This window comes from Myiozetetes cayanensis, unplaced genomic scaffold (genome assembly GCF_022539395.1).
Source record: "Myiozetetes cayanensis isolate MyiCay16 unplaced genomic scaffold, myiCay2020 scf32, whole genome shotgun sequence".
In the NCBI taxonomy this organism is placed as follows: Eukaryota; Metazoa; Chordata; class Aves; order Passeriformes; family Tyrannidae; genus Myiozetetes; species Myiozetetes cayanensis.
The window spans coordinates 2,428,193-2,444,517 of record NW_026087544.1 but is presented as its reverse complement, the minus strand read 5'-3'; the positions used below and the strand labels follow the sequence as shown (position 1 = coordinate 2,444,517).

General features: G+C 51.3%; 2 protein-coding genes across 2 annotated transcripts; both read right to left on the bottom strand.

Moving 5' to 3' along the window:
- Positions 1-464: 464 nt before the first annotated feature.
- On the bottom strand, positions 465-7,434 carry LOC126645861 (complement decay-accelerating factor-like). Its single transcript, XM_050326678.1, has 14 exons — positions 7,353-7,434; positions 6,585-6,776; positions 5,657-5,848; positions 5,353-5,449; positions 5,102-5,187; positions 4,427-4,621; positions 4,124-4,183; positions 3,995-4,021; positions 3,571-3,634; positions 3,307-3,402; positions 2,884-3,075; positions 2,531-2,626; positions 2,193-2,291; positions 465-1,322 (listed from the first exon to the last, which is right to left on the bottom strand). The coding sequence occupies exons 1-14, from the start codon at positions 7,432-7,434 to the stop codon at positions 1,109-1,111; spliced, it is 1,692 nt and encodes a 563-aa protein (XP_050182635.1). The 3' UTR covers positions 465-1,108.
- Positions 7,435-9,849: 2,415 nt separating this feature from the next.
- Positions 9,850-15,544, bottom strand: LOC126645860 (complement decay-accelerating factor-like). The gene is made up of 9 exons (XM_050326677.1): positions 15,379-15,544; positions 14,749-14,940; positions 13,951-14,050; positions 12,708-12,790; positions 12,289-12,483; positions 12,005-12,064; positions 11,472-11,891; positions 11,034-11,155; positions 9,850-10,097 (listed from the first exon to the last, which is right to left on the bottom strand). Exons 1-8 carry the CDS (start codon positions 15,542-15,544, stop codon positions 11,064-11,066), a joined length of 1,308 nt encoding a protein of 435 aa, XP_050182634.1. The 3' UTR covers positions 9,850-10,097; positions 11,034-11,063.
- Positions 15,545-16,325: the final 781 nt, after the last annotated feature.

The window sequence follows — 16,325 nt, the reverse complement described above, 5'->3', positions numbered from 1 at the left end:
GGCTGCAGGTGCCCCACACCGCTGATGCTGCTGGTTTGGAAGGGGAGGATGGGTCCCCAGGACCCTCGGGCATCTGTGGAAAATGGAGTGTGGGTGCAGGCAGAGGTGCTGTAGCTGAGCTGTGCCAGGGTGCAGAGCATCCTCCTCTGGGGAAGTGGCCTCAGGTCCCCAGGTGGTGATGGCACCTGAAGGGACACAGCACAGCTCACCTGGGTGTGGGAAGGGTAGAGAGGGCCGTTCCCTCCTCCCACACACATGGGACCAGCAGCATTTGTGGACCTGAATCCTCCTAACCCAACCCTGGCTGCTCTAGGGCTGGAAGAATAAAAACCTCCAGGCAGGACTTTTTGGGGAAGGAGCAGCCCCAGCAGCCTCCAGCTCCCCACCTCACATAGCAGGTGACACTTCCTGAGCCTAAAACAAGCAGCAAGGCACGTCTTACTCAAGTCTTTTTATCCCTTTTATTGACAGACAGCTTCCAATATTTACATGTCCAACATTCACACTTCAGAATTGCCCTTGGTCGTTTACACTTAGATTATAAAGTAAAAACAGGTACAATTCGATTACAAACACAGCAGATAAAACCCTCTCCAGTGGCAAATTTTGGCAACCACACCTCTAAGTTACATCACAGCACTCACAACTCCTTTCATTTGGTTGCAGGGAGATCATTCCAAGCTGATCCCCAAATCAAGTGTTAAATCATTTAGAAAAATCACTCTGGGCAATGGAGTAGGAACAATTGTGCTGGGATTAAAATAACACAACCAAACACAACCCAAAGATACAAGGCTTTAGGATTATGTTTTGTCCATCCAGTCAGTCCAGTGGATTATGGTAAGAGAAAAATAAAAGTAACTAGCAATATGAAAGTGCTTGAAAACAGGATCTCGCAGTGCCCCTGTGACAGCAGAACAGGACAGGGCTCTGCTGGGAACAGAGAACTTTGTGGGTCTATTTGGAACAAGACTAACATGTTGATGGAAATTGCTTTTTCCTTCTTATTAGATGCACGTTCCTGTTTACAGGAAACCACTGGTGAAAATGGAGAAACAAAAAGTCTGCAGTAGACAGGTTTTGTTCCCAGCTGTGCATCACGAGAAGCTCACACGGGTGCCTGGTGCCGGGGCTGGCACAAGTGTGTGTGGGTTGGCACTGCACACACGGGGCACACGTGGCAGCTGGGGGTGTGCTGAGGGATGAGGTGGGCTGGGGTCCCCTCTCCAGCCAGGGGACACACCACGTGTGTCCCTGTGTCACTGTGGACAAGGGAGAGGTGCAGCTGGTCCATGCAGGGAGAGCAGATGGGGCCCCGCGGGCTGTGGGGAGAGAGACAGGGGTGAGTCCCCGAGGGGTCGTGACAAACTTCTCCTCCAGCACCCACAAAGCTGGTTTCCCTGACAGTGTCAAAGATATTCACTTTTTAAACTCAAATAAGCAGCGATTCACGAATGTAGAACTGAAACGGCTCCTCCGGTGTTAAGGGTTAAAAGCACTCACACAACAGTGGGAAATAAGTGGGGAAAAAAACCCCAAAACAAGTGGAGTAAAGAGAAGTTCAGACTTACTAAAGATGAAGCAAGTAGATGCTCATGTCAGACCACATTTATTTAACCAAATATTTTGCCTCTGTCAGTGATGACTCTGTTAGGGAAGCTTTGGGAGGCTGAGAGAGCACCAGATTCACATGGGCAAGTGTCAAAAGATAAATGAACAGAGCAAACAGGATCATCTTGCTCACCTGGTGGCTGCTCTGCCCCAACACCTTATCTTGCCCCAGGCAAACTAGCCATGCCTAGAGGTGGGAAAAGCACTGGGCAGCAGGAGAACAGAAGCTGCAGGGTCTCTCACAGCACTCGGGCTCTTTGCTGCTTAACCCAAACCAGAGCTCCAAAGAACACAAGGCCCAGCCAGGTGAGCACAAGGACCACAAGCTAATTCAGAGACACCCAAGGAAACCACTCAAGCATTGTCTAATTAAACCTCACCCCAGTTTCACATCCCTTTGCTTGCAAGCAGGCACCACACCCCCATGCTGACACAGAGCTGGAGGCAAGTGGGACCAGCGTTCATGCACTGTCGTTGTATTTTTAATTTAAGAGCTGAACTCTCGGTTTTGAGGACACTGGGCACACACCCTGGTGCCCACTGGTGAGAGGAGCTGCCTGCACCGGCCTCACCACACTCACCCCTCGTCCTGCCACTCCCCGGGTGCCACAGCACGGCTGTCCAGCTGTCCAACGTGGGCACGGAGCCAGTTCTCACACACGGGACAGATGTGGTGGCTGCTGTGGAGAAGCACCATTAAGGATGTGCACTGACTGCATGGATGTGCATTCCAGGCCAGCTGGGAACAACCTTGCTCTAGTAGAAGGTGTCTCTGCCCATGGGAACTGGATGATCTTTAAGGCCCCTTCCAACCCAAACCATTCTGGGATTCCATAAGGAAAACAGATTTGCTCTACTCTGAAGCAATTTTTATCCAATCCCACCATGACTTCTGTGTATTTTTAAGTGGAAGACCAACCTTTCGTGGTCCACAGGCTGCTCTGCCTCACTCCACTCTGGACCAGCTTCTCCTGCACCGTGACCCCTCTGCACATCCACAGCTTTGGCAGGAGAGCTGAACACAGACAAAGAGAGAGAAGACAACCTGAGTCACCTGACTGTGTGGCTTCCCCAGAACACCTGCTGCCTGACAGAGCCACCTTTTTCTAAATATCAAATACTTTCTCCAGCTGAAACTGGACTCGGAGGAACCAAATGAATTCCGACTGCCAAACCTGCTCCATCCATGTGCAGGTGCCTTCTCCTCCCTGGAGGAAGTTTTGCCCTCCGTGGACCCATGCAAGGGGAGCAGAAGCAAGAGCCTGGTGGTACCTGGTGCCTGCTGGGCTTTGGCTCTCCCTGTCACCAATGCTGGGGACCGAGTAGGTGCGTGGTTTGCCGGGCCTGGAGCTCAGCCAGTCCTCGCAGGCGGCACAGCCGCGGCGCGTGGGCACGGTGAGAGGGGCCAGGGCATCGTGCAGCTGCTTCCTGCAGGTGGGACACACGTGGCAACTCGTTGTGTGGCTGTGGATGGAGAGAGAGGTGGGGAGAATCCCTCAGGCTGAGCCCAGGGAGCAGCCAGTGAACACCAAACCCTCCCAGGGTGGAGCCGCCGGTGCCTCTCAGCGAGCGGCACGTTGGCATTTGAGAGTCCAAAACTTCACCGAGGTGTGTTTTTACAGGTCACCAGTGAGACCCATGGGTGTAGTCAGAAGGGTGGCACAGGCTTTTGGGCAGATCAACAAGCAAACCTACCAAAAGTAGGAATTCCATGGCATGGGCTGCTTCTTCGGGTGCACCGCTGCATCCCTTCCCTTCATCGTGTGCTTTTGTAAATTCATGTTGTAAGAGCTGAAGGGACAGAAGGGAGAAAGTGTGTAGAATCAAAAGCAATTTAGCAACGTGGAAAGATGGTACTAACCATGAAAATAGATACTGAAGGTACAGAGCTTGAAAGGAAACATCCACTTATCCCTAGGGGAAGTTAAGATTTTCAGGGGGCAGCTTTGTGTCACTTACTGTTTCCCATTGTCTTTCCGTCTCAGGATGATCCCAGCTACAATTCCAAGGGCTACTGGGGGAACTAACAAAGAAGGAAAAAAAACCCCAACAACTCAACCCAAAAATAAACAAATTTAATCTGTAATTTAAGTGAAATACTGCAGTTTGGGCAGGAAAATTCTTTGTGCTGGGGCTGTCTGTGCAGGTTTTGGTTGGTTTCTTGGCATCTTTCATTTCACCCTCAATTTATCTGATGTGTTATACTAAGACAGCTGATTCATCCCAGGGCTTGCATCACCCAACAGCAGAGAAACCCCTCAATACTTTCCAGAGACACTCAGGGCTGGGGGGAGTGAACCCAGTCAACCACTGCCTGCAGGTATTTAACAGCAAATAACAGCTTTGGGTTAGGAAAATAAATTTTCAGTTTTAAGCTACTTACCAATGCAGCTAGGGATGAGGATACTTGCTAGGGAAGAAAATTATGAAATGGATGTTAAAAAAAAATAAAAGCCCAAAATGTGGTGCAGTTACAGCAAATAACAGGACTTTGGAGTAACTGAGCTCTTACCCAACCAGTAAGGATTCTCCTTGGAGGATTGAGTTTGGTTTGTCTCTGCTGTAGTGCTAACTGGGGAGAGAAAAAGGAAAAGCACTCAGAGTGTTATTCTATATGCTCCTCTAGTTATAAATAATATGTATAACAGTTCAGTGAGAGTAAATGTCTCACGGGCAGGTTACAACAGCAAGAGCTGTGCAAGAGTCACACAGGCTGACACTTGGTGACACTTCAATCCTCGTGGAGTTAGGAGTAACTCTCTGTACTGCAAGAACGAAGCACTGGAGAACAGGGGGATCACCCAGCAGTGCTCACCCCTGCACTCGGGAGGAGGCCCATTCCAGGTGCCAAGGACCCCGTTCTCCGTTGTACAGAGGAGAGATTTGTTCCCCACGAGCTCCAGCCCGGGGTCACACGTGTAGGTCGCGACTGAGCCGTACGGGAACTTCCCGGTGCTGTTGCCATCATGCTGCCCCTGGGGAATGGCTGGAGGAGGAGGACAAGAAATAGCTGTGGGAGGAAGAGAAAAGAGTTCAGGAGGAGGCTCTTCTCCGTGATGGGAGAACTCTCCAGGCTGAGAGAGGGGAGGTTGTTCAGCCTGGAGAAGAGAAGGCCCTGGGAAGACCTTAGAGCCCCTTCCAGTGCCTAAAGGGGCTTCAAGACACCTGGAGAGGGACTTTGGACAAAGGCATGCAGTGAATGGAGAAAGGGAAATGGCCTCAAGGTGAAGGAGGGAAGGTTTAGATAAGATACAAGGAAGAAATTCTTCCCTGTGAGGGTGGGGAGTCCCTGGCACAGGTTGCCCAGAGAAGCTGTGGCTGCCTCACCCCTGGAAGTCCCCAAAGCCAGGTTGGACAGGGCTTGGAGCAACCTGGGCTAGTGGAACGTGTCCCTGCCCTTGGCAGGACTTGACTTAGTAAAATCATCAAACAATTCAGCATTCCTGAGTTGGAATATCTGGTAATTCCAGCACTGGACAACTTCACTTACCCTGACAAGCTGGAAGTTGACTCCAGACAACTTCATTTCCCTGTATGGCACAAAAGATGGAAGGTGACCCTCCCTGTAATATGTACCTGCAGGGAGAAGAGGCACATCCCAAAATTTGTTGTCACCAACCAAGAACGTGTCACCATAAATTTGCCAAGGACTCCACATTGGCAGAGCCCCATGTCCCAGTTCACACACCAGTGTCTCTGGCCAGGCAACTGGGGTGCAGTGGGCAGCTACTTCACACTCACCCACGGTCACAAACCACAGTGGCTTTTGCACCGAGCAGGTGATCATCTGTAATAACTTTGCCATGTTCTGGACTTGCTGGAATACCACAAGATCTCCCTGAAAAAGAGCAAGATTATCCTTAGGACACCACGAGGTTGGGGGAAAAACCCCATAGACTTAGTTTTCATGACAGTGTGGCAACACCAAACCAGGCAATTGTTGGCACTTCATGTTAAATGTCATTAAAAAAGAGGAATTCTAAAATACAGATGTGGCACTCGGAACACAGCGTTGGAGAAAATAAAGTTACATGGAGACACTCACTCCTGCACAGCTCAGGAACTTCTGACCACTCTAAGTTGTCCAGGCAGGTGCTGGTGGGGAGCTGGTCTGTGGTATTCTCGAAGCCTGGGCGACAAATGTACTTCACCGTGGTATTAACAGGATAAAAATTCTGTGTTTGATCATCCTGTGATATTTTAGCAAATGGCATATACGGAGGGCTGGGACAGCTACCTGGCAACAGAGACAACCAGAATGGCAGTTACAGAGCAAAAATAACAATATTTTGCATTCTCGGCTGTGTATAAACATAGAGCCAGGTGATTGATAACAAATAAACCTCACTAAGAGATATGGATAACACAAATAGTTTTAAGAAGGTGATGGGTAATTTGTGTAAATAAATCAGAAAGGAACCTACAAAGGGATGGAAAGAGACTATTTATATGGAGTGACAGGACAAGGAGATCAAGGCTTCACACTGAGAGAGGGCAGGGTTAGACTGGATATTAGGAGAAAGTTCTTTACTATAAGGGTGGGGAGGCCCTGGCACAGGTTGCCCAGAGAAGCTGTGGGTGCTCCATCCCTGGAATGTCCAAGACCAGGTTGGGCAGGGCTTGGAGTAACCTGGGATGGTGGAAGGTGTCCCTTCCACAAGGTGGATTGAGATGAGCTTTAAGATCCCTTCCAACCAGATGACTATTTAATGGAAGAAGTTTTACATGTTAAAATTTGCTCTCTTTGAATCATTCCCAAGCTACTGATCTATTTGTATCAGCACACAAGCGCCACCAGCACGTGGCTCCAACGCCAGAGTGCAGGTTAGGAAAAAAAAGGGGCAGAAAGAGATTCTTGACTAAGCCACTTCACCCCATTTGTCGCTTCTGATGAGGAAACCCCTGAAACAGCGATTGCCAAAGCACTGAACATTTTCACAAGCACCTCCAAGTAGGGAAAGGGAAATACTTACGGCCACAGAACTCCGGGAGGTGGGACCACTGGGAGTTTGTAAGGCACTGGATGGTGTCGGAGAGGAGGGGGCGTTTGGTGTAGCCTGTGACGCAGACGTATCTCACCATGGAGCCCTCACTGAAGCTCTGCTTGTGTTTCACGTCCTCTGTGGGCTCTGCGTGGCTGATATTTGGCAAGGGCCCACAGTCGCCTGTGGCAGAATAAACCAGGGATTTAGTGGGGCTTCTGTGCTGCCTCTGTCTGTCCCCCTGGGCAGGGCACACTCAGAGTGTGGCACACGCACAGTGACACAGCCCGTGGAGCAGAGCACGCCTGGAACACGTGAAGCACACGCAAAGAGAGCACAGACCCCCACGCAGAGCACAAACATGCACAGGGAACACACACACGGACATGGAGCACACACACACACACACACACAGAGTGGATGCACAGACAGAGCACATCCCTGACACAGCACACACACAGAGCACGCTGAGCACACACGGAGCACACCCACACATACAGGGCACACACAGCCACGGGAGCACGTACACACGGATAACAGACACTCACAGCCACAACACACCCACGGGGGACACACCCACCCACGCGGAACACCTGGAGCACATACACACAGAGCGCACACACCCGCGTGGAACACACTCAAACACGTAACACACTCACATGGAGCGCGCACACACACAGAGAACGCACACGCACCCACGGAGCACCCACGCAAGGTGTCAGGGCTCACCGCACCCCCAGTCCCTCCCCGAGGGCTCACCCCACGCCGAGGGCAGCACCAGCAGCAGCAGCAGCAGCACCAGCAGAGCGGGCAGGAGCGAGCGGCACCGGCCGGAGCCCATCGCGGGTCTCCCCGGCACAGCCCGGGCTGCCCCCGCAGGGCGGGGAGCGATGGGGAGCGGGGCCACTCCCGCAGCCCCCCCGCACCCCGCCCGGCTACCTCAGCTCCGGGAAATCCTCTGACGAAACCCTTGTCTGCGGTGGGCAGTGGGTGTGGAAAACGCGGTTCTACCCCCATCCCCTTCCCGGTGCCGGCTCCGCGGGGCACGCGTGGCGCATCCCGAGGAACGCAGCGGGGCTCCCCGCACACCGGCTGCCTCAGCATCTCCCTCGCATCGCTCCTCTGCACCTCCTGCTGAAGGCACCCCTCCCTCCAAAGCTGTCAAGTCCTAAAGGAAAAGAGAAGACCCAAACCAAAAAGGGCAGCCTGGGGGTCTTGCCGGCTCTGGCTGTGGACCCTGGGGCACACCCCGAAGTGTGTGTTTGGGTCCCTCTCCACTGGCTGTGCTGCATGGGGGGATGAGAGCTGAATCTTCCTCGGTGCCACCTGCCCTCTCCAACAGCACCTGGCTCAGCACAGCACAGCTCAGGGCACCAGACCCTGCCAGACCCCAAAACCACCTTCAAGCATCACCTGCCTGTCCCTAAGAACAAACCTGCATGGAAAGAGGCTTTTCTGTAAGAACAGAGGAGAGACAAGGGCTTTCCTCCAGCTCGAGAGGTGCCCAGAAGAGAGCAGAGGGTTTTGAATCAGCCCTACCTTGAAGCTGCTAATTGGGCTGCTTCTATTAACCCCTATGCACAGGTGGTGGGGATACCAGTGTTCCCACTGTAACCCTCCCAGCTGGACTAAAAACTCTTTGAAGGAGATGCTGTGCTGCCCAAAGAGGTTCAGGTGTGTCCTCAGGGCTGGTCAGGCACAGGAGCAATTTGCCTTGGATCCATGTGGGAAAGTGGAGCTGCTCTGGGGTCCCTGCCCATGGGGTTTGAGGGACAAGCCAGAGGAAAGGCTGTGGCTGTGTTTGCTGCCTCATCCCATTCTGCTGAGCAGTGCTCCCACCCTGACCAAAGGGCAGCCAGCAGCAGCCGACCTGCACCTTCCTGTTTGCCTTTGCTGTGCAGGAAACAGGGATGTTTCCACTGAGAAGCTCAAACTTACCTGTTTTACTTTAGTTTTTTTCCTCTCCACTTTATTTTCCTTTCCATTGCAATTTAAGCTCCAAGCAGATGTAACGAAAGCATTTGCAGCGAGGCCCAGGGAGGAGTCAGGCAGCCTGGGTAAGGTCCCCCTTTGAAATACATACTTGGGAGGAGTATGAGGAATTACATGGACATACCTTGGCCACGTATTTTTACAGGTCACTGGTGAGCAGAGGCCTGAGTGGGGATGGTGGCTGCACAATGAAAAAGGAAGCTGTTAGCAGGAAAAAAAATTCCCAACAGTTTGAATTCTGGGCAGTGACCTCAGCATGGGACATGGAGATGTTGAAAGGTATTTGGCAAAGACTCCAGGTAGTGTCGAGTCCCCGCAGGGAGCGGTTCGGATCCACTTACACCAGGACAACCAAGTGCTGCAGCACCAGCTCAGTGAAATCCCCCTGCTGCCAGGCTGAACCCTTGAGCCAGGCTGTTTTCCTACCTTGAGGCCTTGCAGGAGACATCTGCACCTGCCCCACCATCAGGCTCAGACCAGCCTTGTCCCTCTGCACCCACGTTTGCTGTCCCGTTGTGCCCCAGTAACCGGCCGAGCTCCGGCACCTCCCGTGCAGCAGCTGAGCCTGGTGATAGCAGCTCTGTGCCTGCCCTGCTGGAGCCACCGAGGGCCACTGGCTTTATCTGGCTCCCACACCCCCTCCCTGCAGAAATCGGGCCGAGCAGATGGTGGTGGCAGAAGAGGAGCACGTCCAGAGGGCAGCCTGACCCGCGTTAGGTACAGGGCTGCAGCAGTGGGAGGCATCCAGCAAAACCAGCCAGCAAAAACAGTGCCTGAGCTGCTGGAGTGGCTCCAGGCTTTCCATGGAAACTCACCCTTGGCTCCCTGCTTGCTCCCACTGGCAGCAGCCTGGGAGATCGCCCCCAGCTCCCAAAACCTTTTGGGATTGATCCCCTGGGCTGAGCCACAGCAGAGGGGCTGCAGGGTTCCAATCCCAGGATGGCTAAATAGGATTGAGGCAGGGATGCATCACTCCAACTTCCTTTTCCAGAGCACTTACCAGAAACACTCACATTCCCAGGCTTTTCTGCATGGATTTGCTTGCTTTCTTTACTATTTTTTTTTAAAAACACTTTTAACTTAGAAAATAAATGTTCAGAGTGCTGATAAAGAACTCACTGAGCAGCAAATCTGAACATTGTCAGGGTATTCCTAAAAGCTGAGAAGAGACTGAAACATGCCAAGGGAACAGCAGGCAGTTGAATTCACAGACCATCCTTTAAAAACAGTTACCATTTATTACTAAATGCAAATAAAATCCCAGAAAGGCTTTAGTGTTTTGTACAGGACAAAGATGGGGTGAGCAGCCAACAATATGAACGTGGCATTTCCAGTCTCTCTGTTGCAGTGTGACAACACTGGGCAGGTTGTTCAGCAGTTGTGTTTCTGTGTCTGTGCATAGTTAGTGTGCTCACAGCATTACTGAGCTGCCTTCCTCCCTCTGGAAAGCAGAAGTAGCTCCTTTATGTTGTGAGATTAGGAGATGCCCAGCCCACTTGTGGTTTTATCTTCCTGTAGTAGAAATATTAAGTGCAAAGAACTTAAGTCTGATACCAAATTAAAAAAAAAAAAAAAAAAAAAAAAAAGGCAGCCTTTGCTAAAGAAAGGGCTTAAGCTACTGAAGATCTAAAGATCAACATTCAATGTAATGTCTAAAACACCATGACTTCTAAAATGTCTAAAACACTGTGAAAGAAATGAGCTCATAATTCTGCAAGTTTTGCTTTCAGTACAGCTGGCATGGGTGTATCCACCTCCAGGCTGTGCTACAGCCAGAAATTCCTGGGAAGTTAAGGGAGCAGCTCAACTCCACAGAGAGATTGGGTCTGTGTTTAGGGTGGTTGTTGTGGCAGCAGGTCGGTTGCTAGTGAGCTAAAAAAACCTGTGGCTGTGGAAACACTCAGGTCTGGTTGTGACGTAACTGAGCTCTGCAGAAGGTCTTGGGGGGGTTCTGGGAAACTGCAGCCTGAAAGCAGGGAATCACAACAGGATTCAGGGTGTTAGAAGAAAATTGCTGAAAGAAAAACTCAGGTGGGAGAGGAAAATATGGGGATCGAGCAATGCTTGCAGAAGTGATTTTCAGTCAATTTCTGGGAACACCAAAACACATCACTATTAAAAAAATTACATTTTATGTGTGGGACAGAGCTGATCCAGCTCATTCTTTGTCTGAAAGCAAAGTGTGGGAGCCCTAAGAGCTGCAACCACTGCACGGGGCACTTTTGGAGCACATCAGGCAAAGGGTTTGCCTGCTTTATCCTTTGTCCACCACAGGAGGGGTAACAGATTTTCTGGTTTTGACCCAAGAGACACGAATCAGGAGTGGGCAAACTCAGCTCAACCATAACACCAGAGAAACTCTTTTACCCAACCTCTGGCCAGGGTAGCGAGACCCTCCGGGGGGTGTTTTGGCTTCATGACTTACAACAACACACTTACAGCTCCCACCTTGTCCCACAGAGCCAAAGTCCACCCTTGTCATGGGTAAAATAATCCTTTGCAGCGGATGGGGAATGTGGTGGAGCAGCACTTCTGCCACGTCCAGCTTCTCCTGGCCGCCCACGACCTCCCTGTGTGGAACGAGGTTGGCATCAGCACTTGGGAGCAAGGGCAGGAGCCCTGGCACTCCTAAGGTGCAAAGTAATCTGCTTTTCAAAAGAGAAAAAAAAAAAAAGATAAAAAATATCTGGAATAACATGAGGGTGAGAAAATAATCAATAAATTAAAATGTGTTTCACACAAAGCAAAGCTTTTTATAAGAATGGGAGGTCAGCGCAGTCAAACCTGAGCTGTGAACCAGATGCCCAGCCAGCAAAAGATATGGATTATACAGAGAAAACTTCTAGAACAAAAGAATATGACCACAACAAAAAAAAAATCACTCACTTCCACAAAATGATGCAATTTTAGACCGTTTTAAGTTCTGAAAGCAGCTGGATTTGGGGAGAATGCCGGAGATCCCCATGTACTTCGGAGGACACACGGATCCTTTGCTGGCCCCAGGAGAAGAGTGGTTTGGGGATTTGTACAAAGGTAGGACCAACCTGAATGCTGAGGTAGCACAGCTCCTGGACACTGAAGGGAGACATGGGGGAAAAAGAAAACTCCAGGCTGGGAGTAACCAGGGAGTCCCACTGATGAATTTCCCTGAGCTCCAGATGAGCTTCCAGGACTGACCTGGTGTCTTGGAGATGGAAAAAGAATGGGAGGAGGAGATGGTGTTTTGGAGTGACTTCTTATACAGGCTGAGCTTCTTCTCCCATGATAAAACCTTCTTAGGGGATGAGATACCACTTCCCTGGGGACCTGAAAGAACGAAATCCACGGTCGTGAAATTCCTTCAATGGCCTGTTCATAGAAATGTGATAAAGGAGTAAATGAACTGGGACTGGGTTCAGTGTTGAATCATCTCAACTCACTCTTGAGAGGGACACTCCTTTCCATGTCTTTTGCTCCAAGTTTGACAGCTGAGCTTTTCTCTAGGGGATAAAGAGTGAGCATTGCAGGCAGCTCTAGGTCTTGCTTGCACAGTTCTGTTCCTACTCCAGCACTGCATTTTTTTTTCCTCTCTAAAATTACCTTATTACTGACATTTGACATGCCCTGTGCCACACAATCACAATACTTTGAGCTGATTCCTCCTAACTACTGAACTCATAATAAATGCTAAATAATGATAAACAGCAAACTGGGATGAAACCACCTTTGCACTCGGGCACAGCTCCACTCCAGACTCCGTGGGTTTTGTCCGTGCTCGTACAGCGGATGCTCAGATCCCCAAGGAGCTGGAATCCAGGGTCACAGCTGTATGTCACCGTTGAGTTATAAGCAAAATTTTCAACACCTTCACCATCATGCTTCCCATTGCTGATTTGAGGAGGTGCAGAGCAGGTAATTACTGCAGGAAAGAGGACAAAAAGAATATTGGCTAAAAGCTTCAGTAGTAATGAAAATACAAAATGTTCCCTGAGTCCACCTAAGATTCTCTGGACAACTGAAGGTGGGTAACCAGCACTGCTGTAAAAAACACTGCACCAAGAGATCTTTGGACTCAGGGATGCAGGATCTAGTGGAGTGAAGTCAAAAGTAAGGTTTAATCTTACAGTTATGGATGAGTCTTACATTCACAGGTTGGAAGTTTACTCCATTCAACGTCCTTTCCTTTCAGCTGGCACCAGATGAAATTATTTCCGACTAATTTGTACCTAAGTGAAGACACACACAGAAAAATAAAAATGTGTAACTATCCAGAAACTGAAAATACTCCCCCTCTTCCCCATTTGTGTATGATCAGGAATGTAGAAAAGGCATTTTTAAAGCAAGCAGAGGTGCAGACGCGTGCTGGTTAACAGGAGAACTCCTCGCTTTGCTCTGCCAGAACGTGTGTTAATCTATTTTTAGGTGGTTTTCTGACTCACTGAGTGCATCTTCCACGGCAGGGCTGGGAAAAGTCAGGGCTGGTGGCTGGCAGAGCACACAGGGAATGCCAGACAGCCCTGAGGTTAAAGGGGGTGGAATAAGATGAGCTTTAAAGTCCCTTCCAACCCAAACCAGTCTGGGATTCAGTGATTCAAAGGTGTACAGCAGGGACCAGTGAGGGGCAACAGGGATCAATCTACATTTAATTAAGGTGGCTTTTGCACTGGCTTGCTGGAAGCTCATACATCTTATGCTGACACCTTCCCCCATCTCTGAATTAAATCCTCCTGTTCAGAAAACCTCATCATGTGGACACGCTGGGTGGTATCTGATCTTCCTTAGATGAACAGCACTACCCCTCCACCCTGGTGTGGATTTCCACAGATTATCTGAACCCCAGAAGGGTGGGACATGCTGTCATTTTCTCCAAGTCCATCCCAAGGGAGAGGAAAAACCCCTCTGCTATATTTGAAGATGGGCATCACAAGCCAGATGATGCCAGCTAGTTCCTGTTGGGAGGGAGGAATACTGGCTGGAGTGGCCAGAGCTGGATTTTTCAGGTCAGTCCCATGCTCATGGGCCCTGATTGAAAGCAGGCAGCAGCCATGAGTCAGCTCCCTGAGTGATGGAAAGTGTGCTTCACTGCAGCCTCCCAGCTGAACATAACTGGATTTTAAAAGTTCCACCACAACCCCTTTTTATTCAATACATCTCAAATATCTTAAGCTGAAATGTTTTAAGTGGCTTGTTTTGGAGCCTGCATTTATAAACTGACAGTACAAATGGCCCTGTTGGGATGGACACCCTGCCCTGGGGCAGTTAAACTTCCTCTGGCTGGGCACTTGAAGGAAAAGGCAGCCATAAATCAGACCCTGGTGCCTTCCCTCCTCATTCCAGAGCTGTATCCCAGCATCAGCACCGGTGTGGGCACTGCCCCATCACTCACCCATCCTCACAGAACACGTCCACTCGGGCACCAAACTGCAGGTCTGTGAGGGGCACCGTCCTCCCCCCGGGCAGCGCTGCTGGGGCACCACAGGACCTTCCTGGGGGGACAGAGCAGGGCACAGGGGGTGGGGAAATAACAAAGGCTGAATCAGAGACAGGATTAGAGGATTACAGCCAAAAGGCCCACATTTTTCACTTCACAGGCATCACAGCCGAGCTGGCAGGAGCCAGAGTGAGGTGTAGGGGAAGGTGTGGATCCCAGAAGGCTCCACGTCCACAGCAGTGGCAAAGGAGGGCATTTGCAGGGATGTTTCCATCTCACTGGATTGGCAGTGAGTTGTTTGACTGTGAAAAATATTGCTGTCACCTCATCAGTCGTAATATTCCATGGATTTCACCAAGAAACACGCCTTGTCTTCATTTTGAAGTTTTCTAGAATAGTGAATTAGGCTTTGCCCTGTGCACATGCCCGATGCAAACATCTTTAGGATCACAAATTCATTATGGTTGAAAAAGACCTCTAAGATCACCAAGTCCAACCAAACATTTCCTAACGTGAAAATCAAACCATATCTGTTTAAAAAGAACATTACTGATACTTCTGCTGCTTCTGCTGTCCAGTCTTATGTAGGAATGTCAAGGACTATCCATATCATTTTGTGCTAATGGAGCTGCTGGGATGAGGATGACCGGGCTGCATTTTGGGATGCAGGTTGGGAGCAGCCACTCAAGCTGCTCTGAACTCCCAGGCTGCTTTTTGGGGAGCAGAGCAGAGCAGAGGGACTCAGATACTCACTCCTGCACAGCTCAGCAGCTTCCGACCACGTCAGGTTCTCCAGGCAGGTGCTGGTGGGGGAGCTCTCCGAGGTGTTCTCGTAGCCAGGACGGCACACATAGGTCACGTTGGTGCCCACAGGAAAGAAATTAACCACCTCATCCTCCCTGGACAGGGCAGCAAACCTCAGCCTGGTCGGGGCAGTGCAGCTCCCTGGCGGTCAAGGAGAGCCAGCCTGAAAGAGCTGCCCAGCAGGAGCACGCAGAGTAAACCTGGGGATCACAGGGATGCCCTCACTGCAGCACTCCTAGAGAGCTCCCTGTGCTCGTGGCAGGTTAGTCCTGTTTGCTTGCCAGGCCTGCTAGACTGTTGAATGCACCCAAGCGTGGCTGGGGAGGCATTAAGTGCTCAGGGGAAGAATTAATAGGACATCAGGAGCCTCCTGAATGTGCTGTGGGGCAGCACAGGCTTGAGGGACACATGAGCAGCCAGCCCCCCTCCAACTGACCCCTTTCCTGCAGCCACCAGCAGCTCTGAGGAGCAGCAGGGAAGGGGAGCAGGTTTGTCCCTTGCAGGGGGCAGCCCAAGAGCAGCCCCTGGAAGGGGCAGGAGCTTCATGCCAAGCGAGAGACAGAGGAAGGAGATATTTACGGCCACAGGGCTCGGGCAGCTTGGACCAGAGGTTGCCAGGCAGGCACTCCACCGTGTCTGGCAGCCCAGGGATTTTGAGGGCACCCTCGATGCACGTGTACGTCACCCTGGATCCCACGGGGAAGCTGCTGGAGTGCTCGTCGCTGGATGGCCTGGAGTAGGTCATGGCAGGCGGGGGCCCACAGTCACCTGTGGCAGGAGAAGACATCCTTGGGTGAGAGAACCCCATTCCCAGCCCAGTGAGCATCCCAGGGGGGTAGTTGGGATGGCCCAGGGTCCCCCTGCGGGTGAAGGCACCAGACAGGGCTGTGAGAGCATCAAACGCTGGGTCCTCAGCTTGGGGGTGGTGGCATCACCCACCCCTGCCCCTGAGCAGCAAGGTGGGATCCAGGCAGGTTTCTCTGCTCCTCCCCATGCATCCCATGGCCCCATACTCACCACGAGCCACAGGCAGGCTGAGGAGCCCCAGCAAGGCCAGGAGCAGCCCCTGTGCCCTGGCAGGTGCCCCACAGCTCAGGGTGCCTGGGTGCCTGCCCAGCCCTGCTTCTCCAGACTTCATTGCAGCAATTCCTGAGCTCCTCCGTCGAGCTCCGTTGGCTCCAGGGGCTGCTTCCAAAGCTGGGAGGAGGAGATGCACTGCAGCAGACTCCACCAAGCCTCAGGAGCACTGGAAACCTTTCCAGAACACCCACGGAGTGAAACCCTCTGTCAGGGACCCGGGGAGCAGCCAGGGTGGGGGTCAGCTGTCATCCCCAGGCTTGAGGCTCCTTTGTCTTCCTGCCCCACCAGGAGGGATGGGGGAATAACTCAACACTTTCATTTGTCCTGAGACTGGCAGTGAGCACTGACTAGCACAGTTTCACCAAACCACATGTTCTTACAAAGCAGAAGAGACACCTCCCAGCCCAAAGCTATATTTCCAGGGTAGGAAAATACCTACTTATTCA

Coding starts and splice junctions, on each gene's coding strand:
- LOC126645861 (XM_050326678.1), bottom strand. CDS start 7,434: ATGGGCTCCGGCCGGTGCCGCTCGCTCCTGCCCGCTCTGCTGGTGCTG. Junction 5,849..6,584: donor CCTCCCGGAGTTCTGTGGCC/GTAAGTATTTCC, acceptor CTCTGTTGCCAG/GTAGCTGTCCCAGCCCTCCG. Junction 2,292..2,530: donor CAGCCTGTGGACCACGAAAG/GTTGGTCTTCCA, acceptor GCTTCTCCACAG/CAGCCACCACATCTGTCCCG.
- LOC126645860 (XM_050326677.1), bottom strand. CDS start 15,544: ATGACCTACTCCAGGCCATCCAGCGACGAGCACTCCAGCAGCTTCCCC. Junction 12,484..12,707: donor TAAACTTCCAACCTGTGAAT/GTAAGACTCATC, acceptor TCTTTCCTGCAG/TAATTACCTGCTCTGCACCT. Junction 11,156..11,471: donor AATTGCATCATTTTGTGGAA/GTGAGTGATTTT, acceptor CGTTCCACACAG/GGAGGTCGTGGGCGGCCAGG.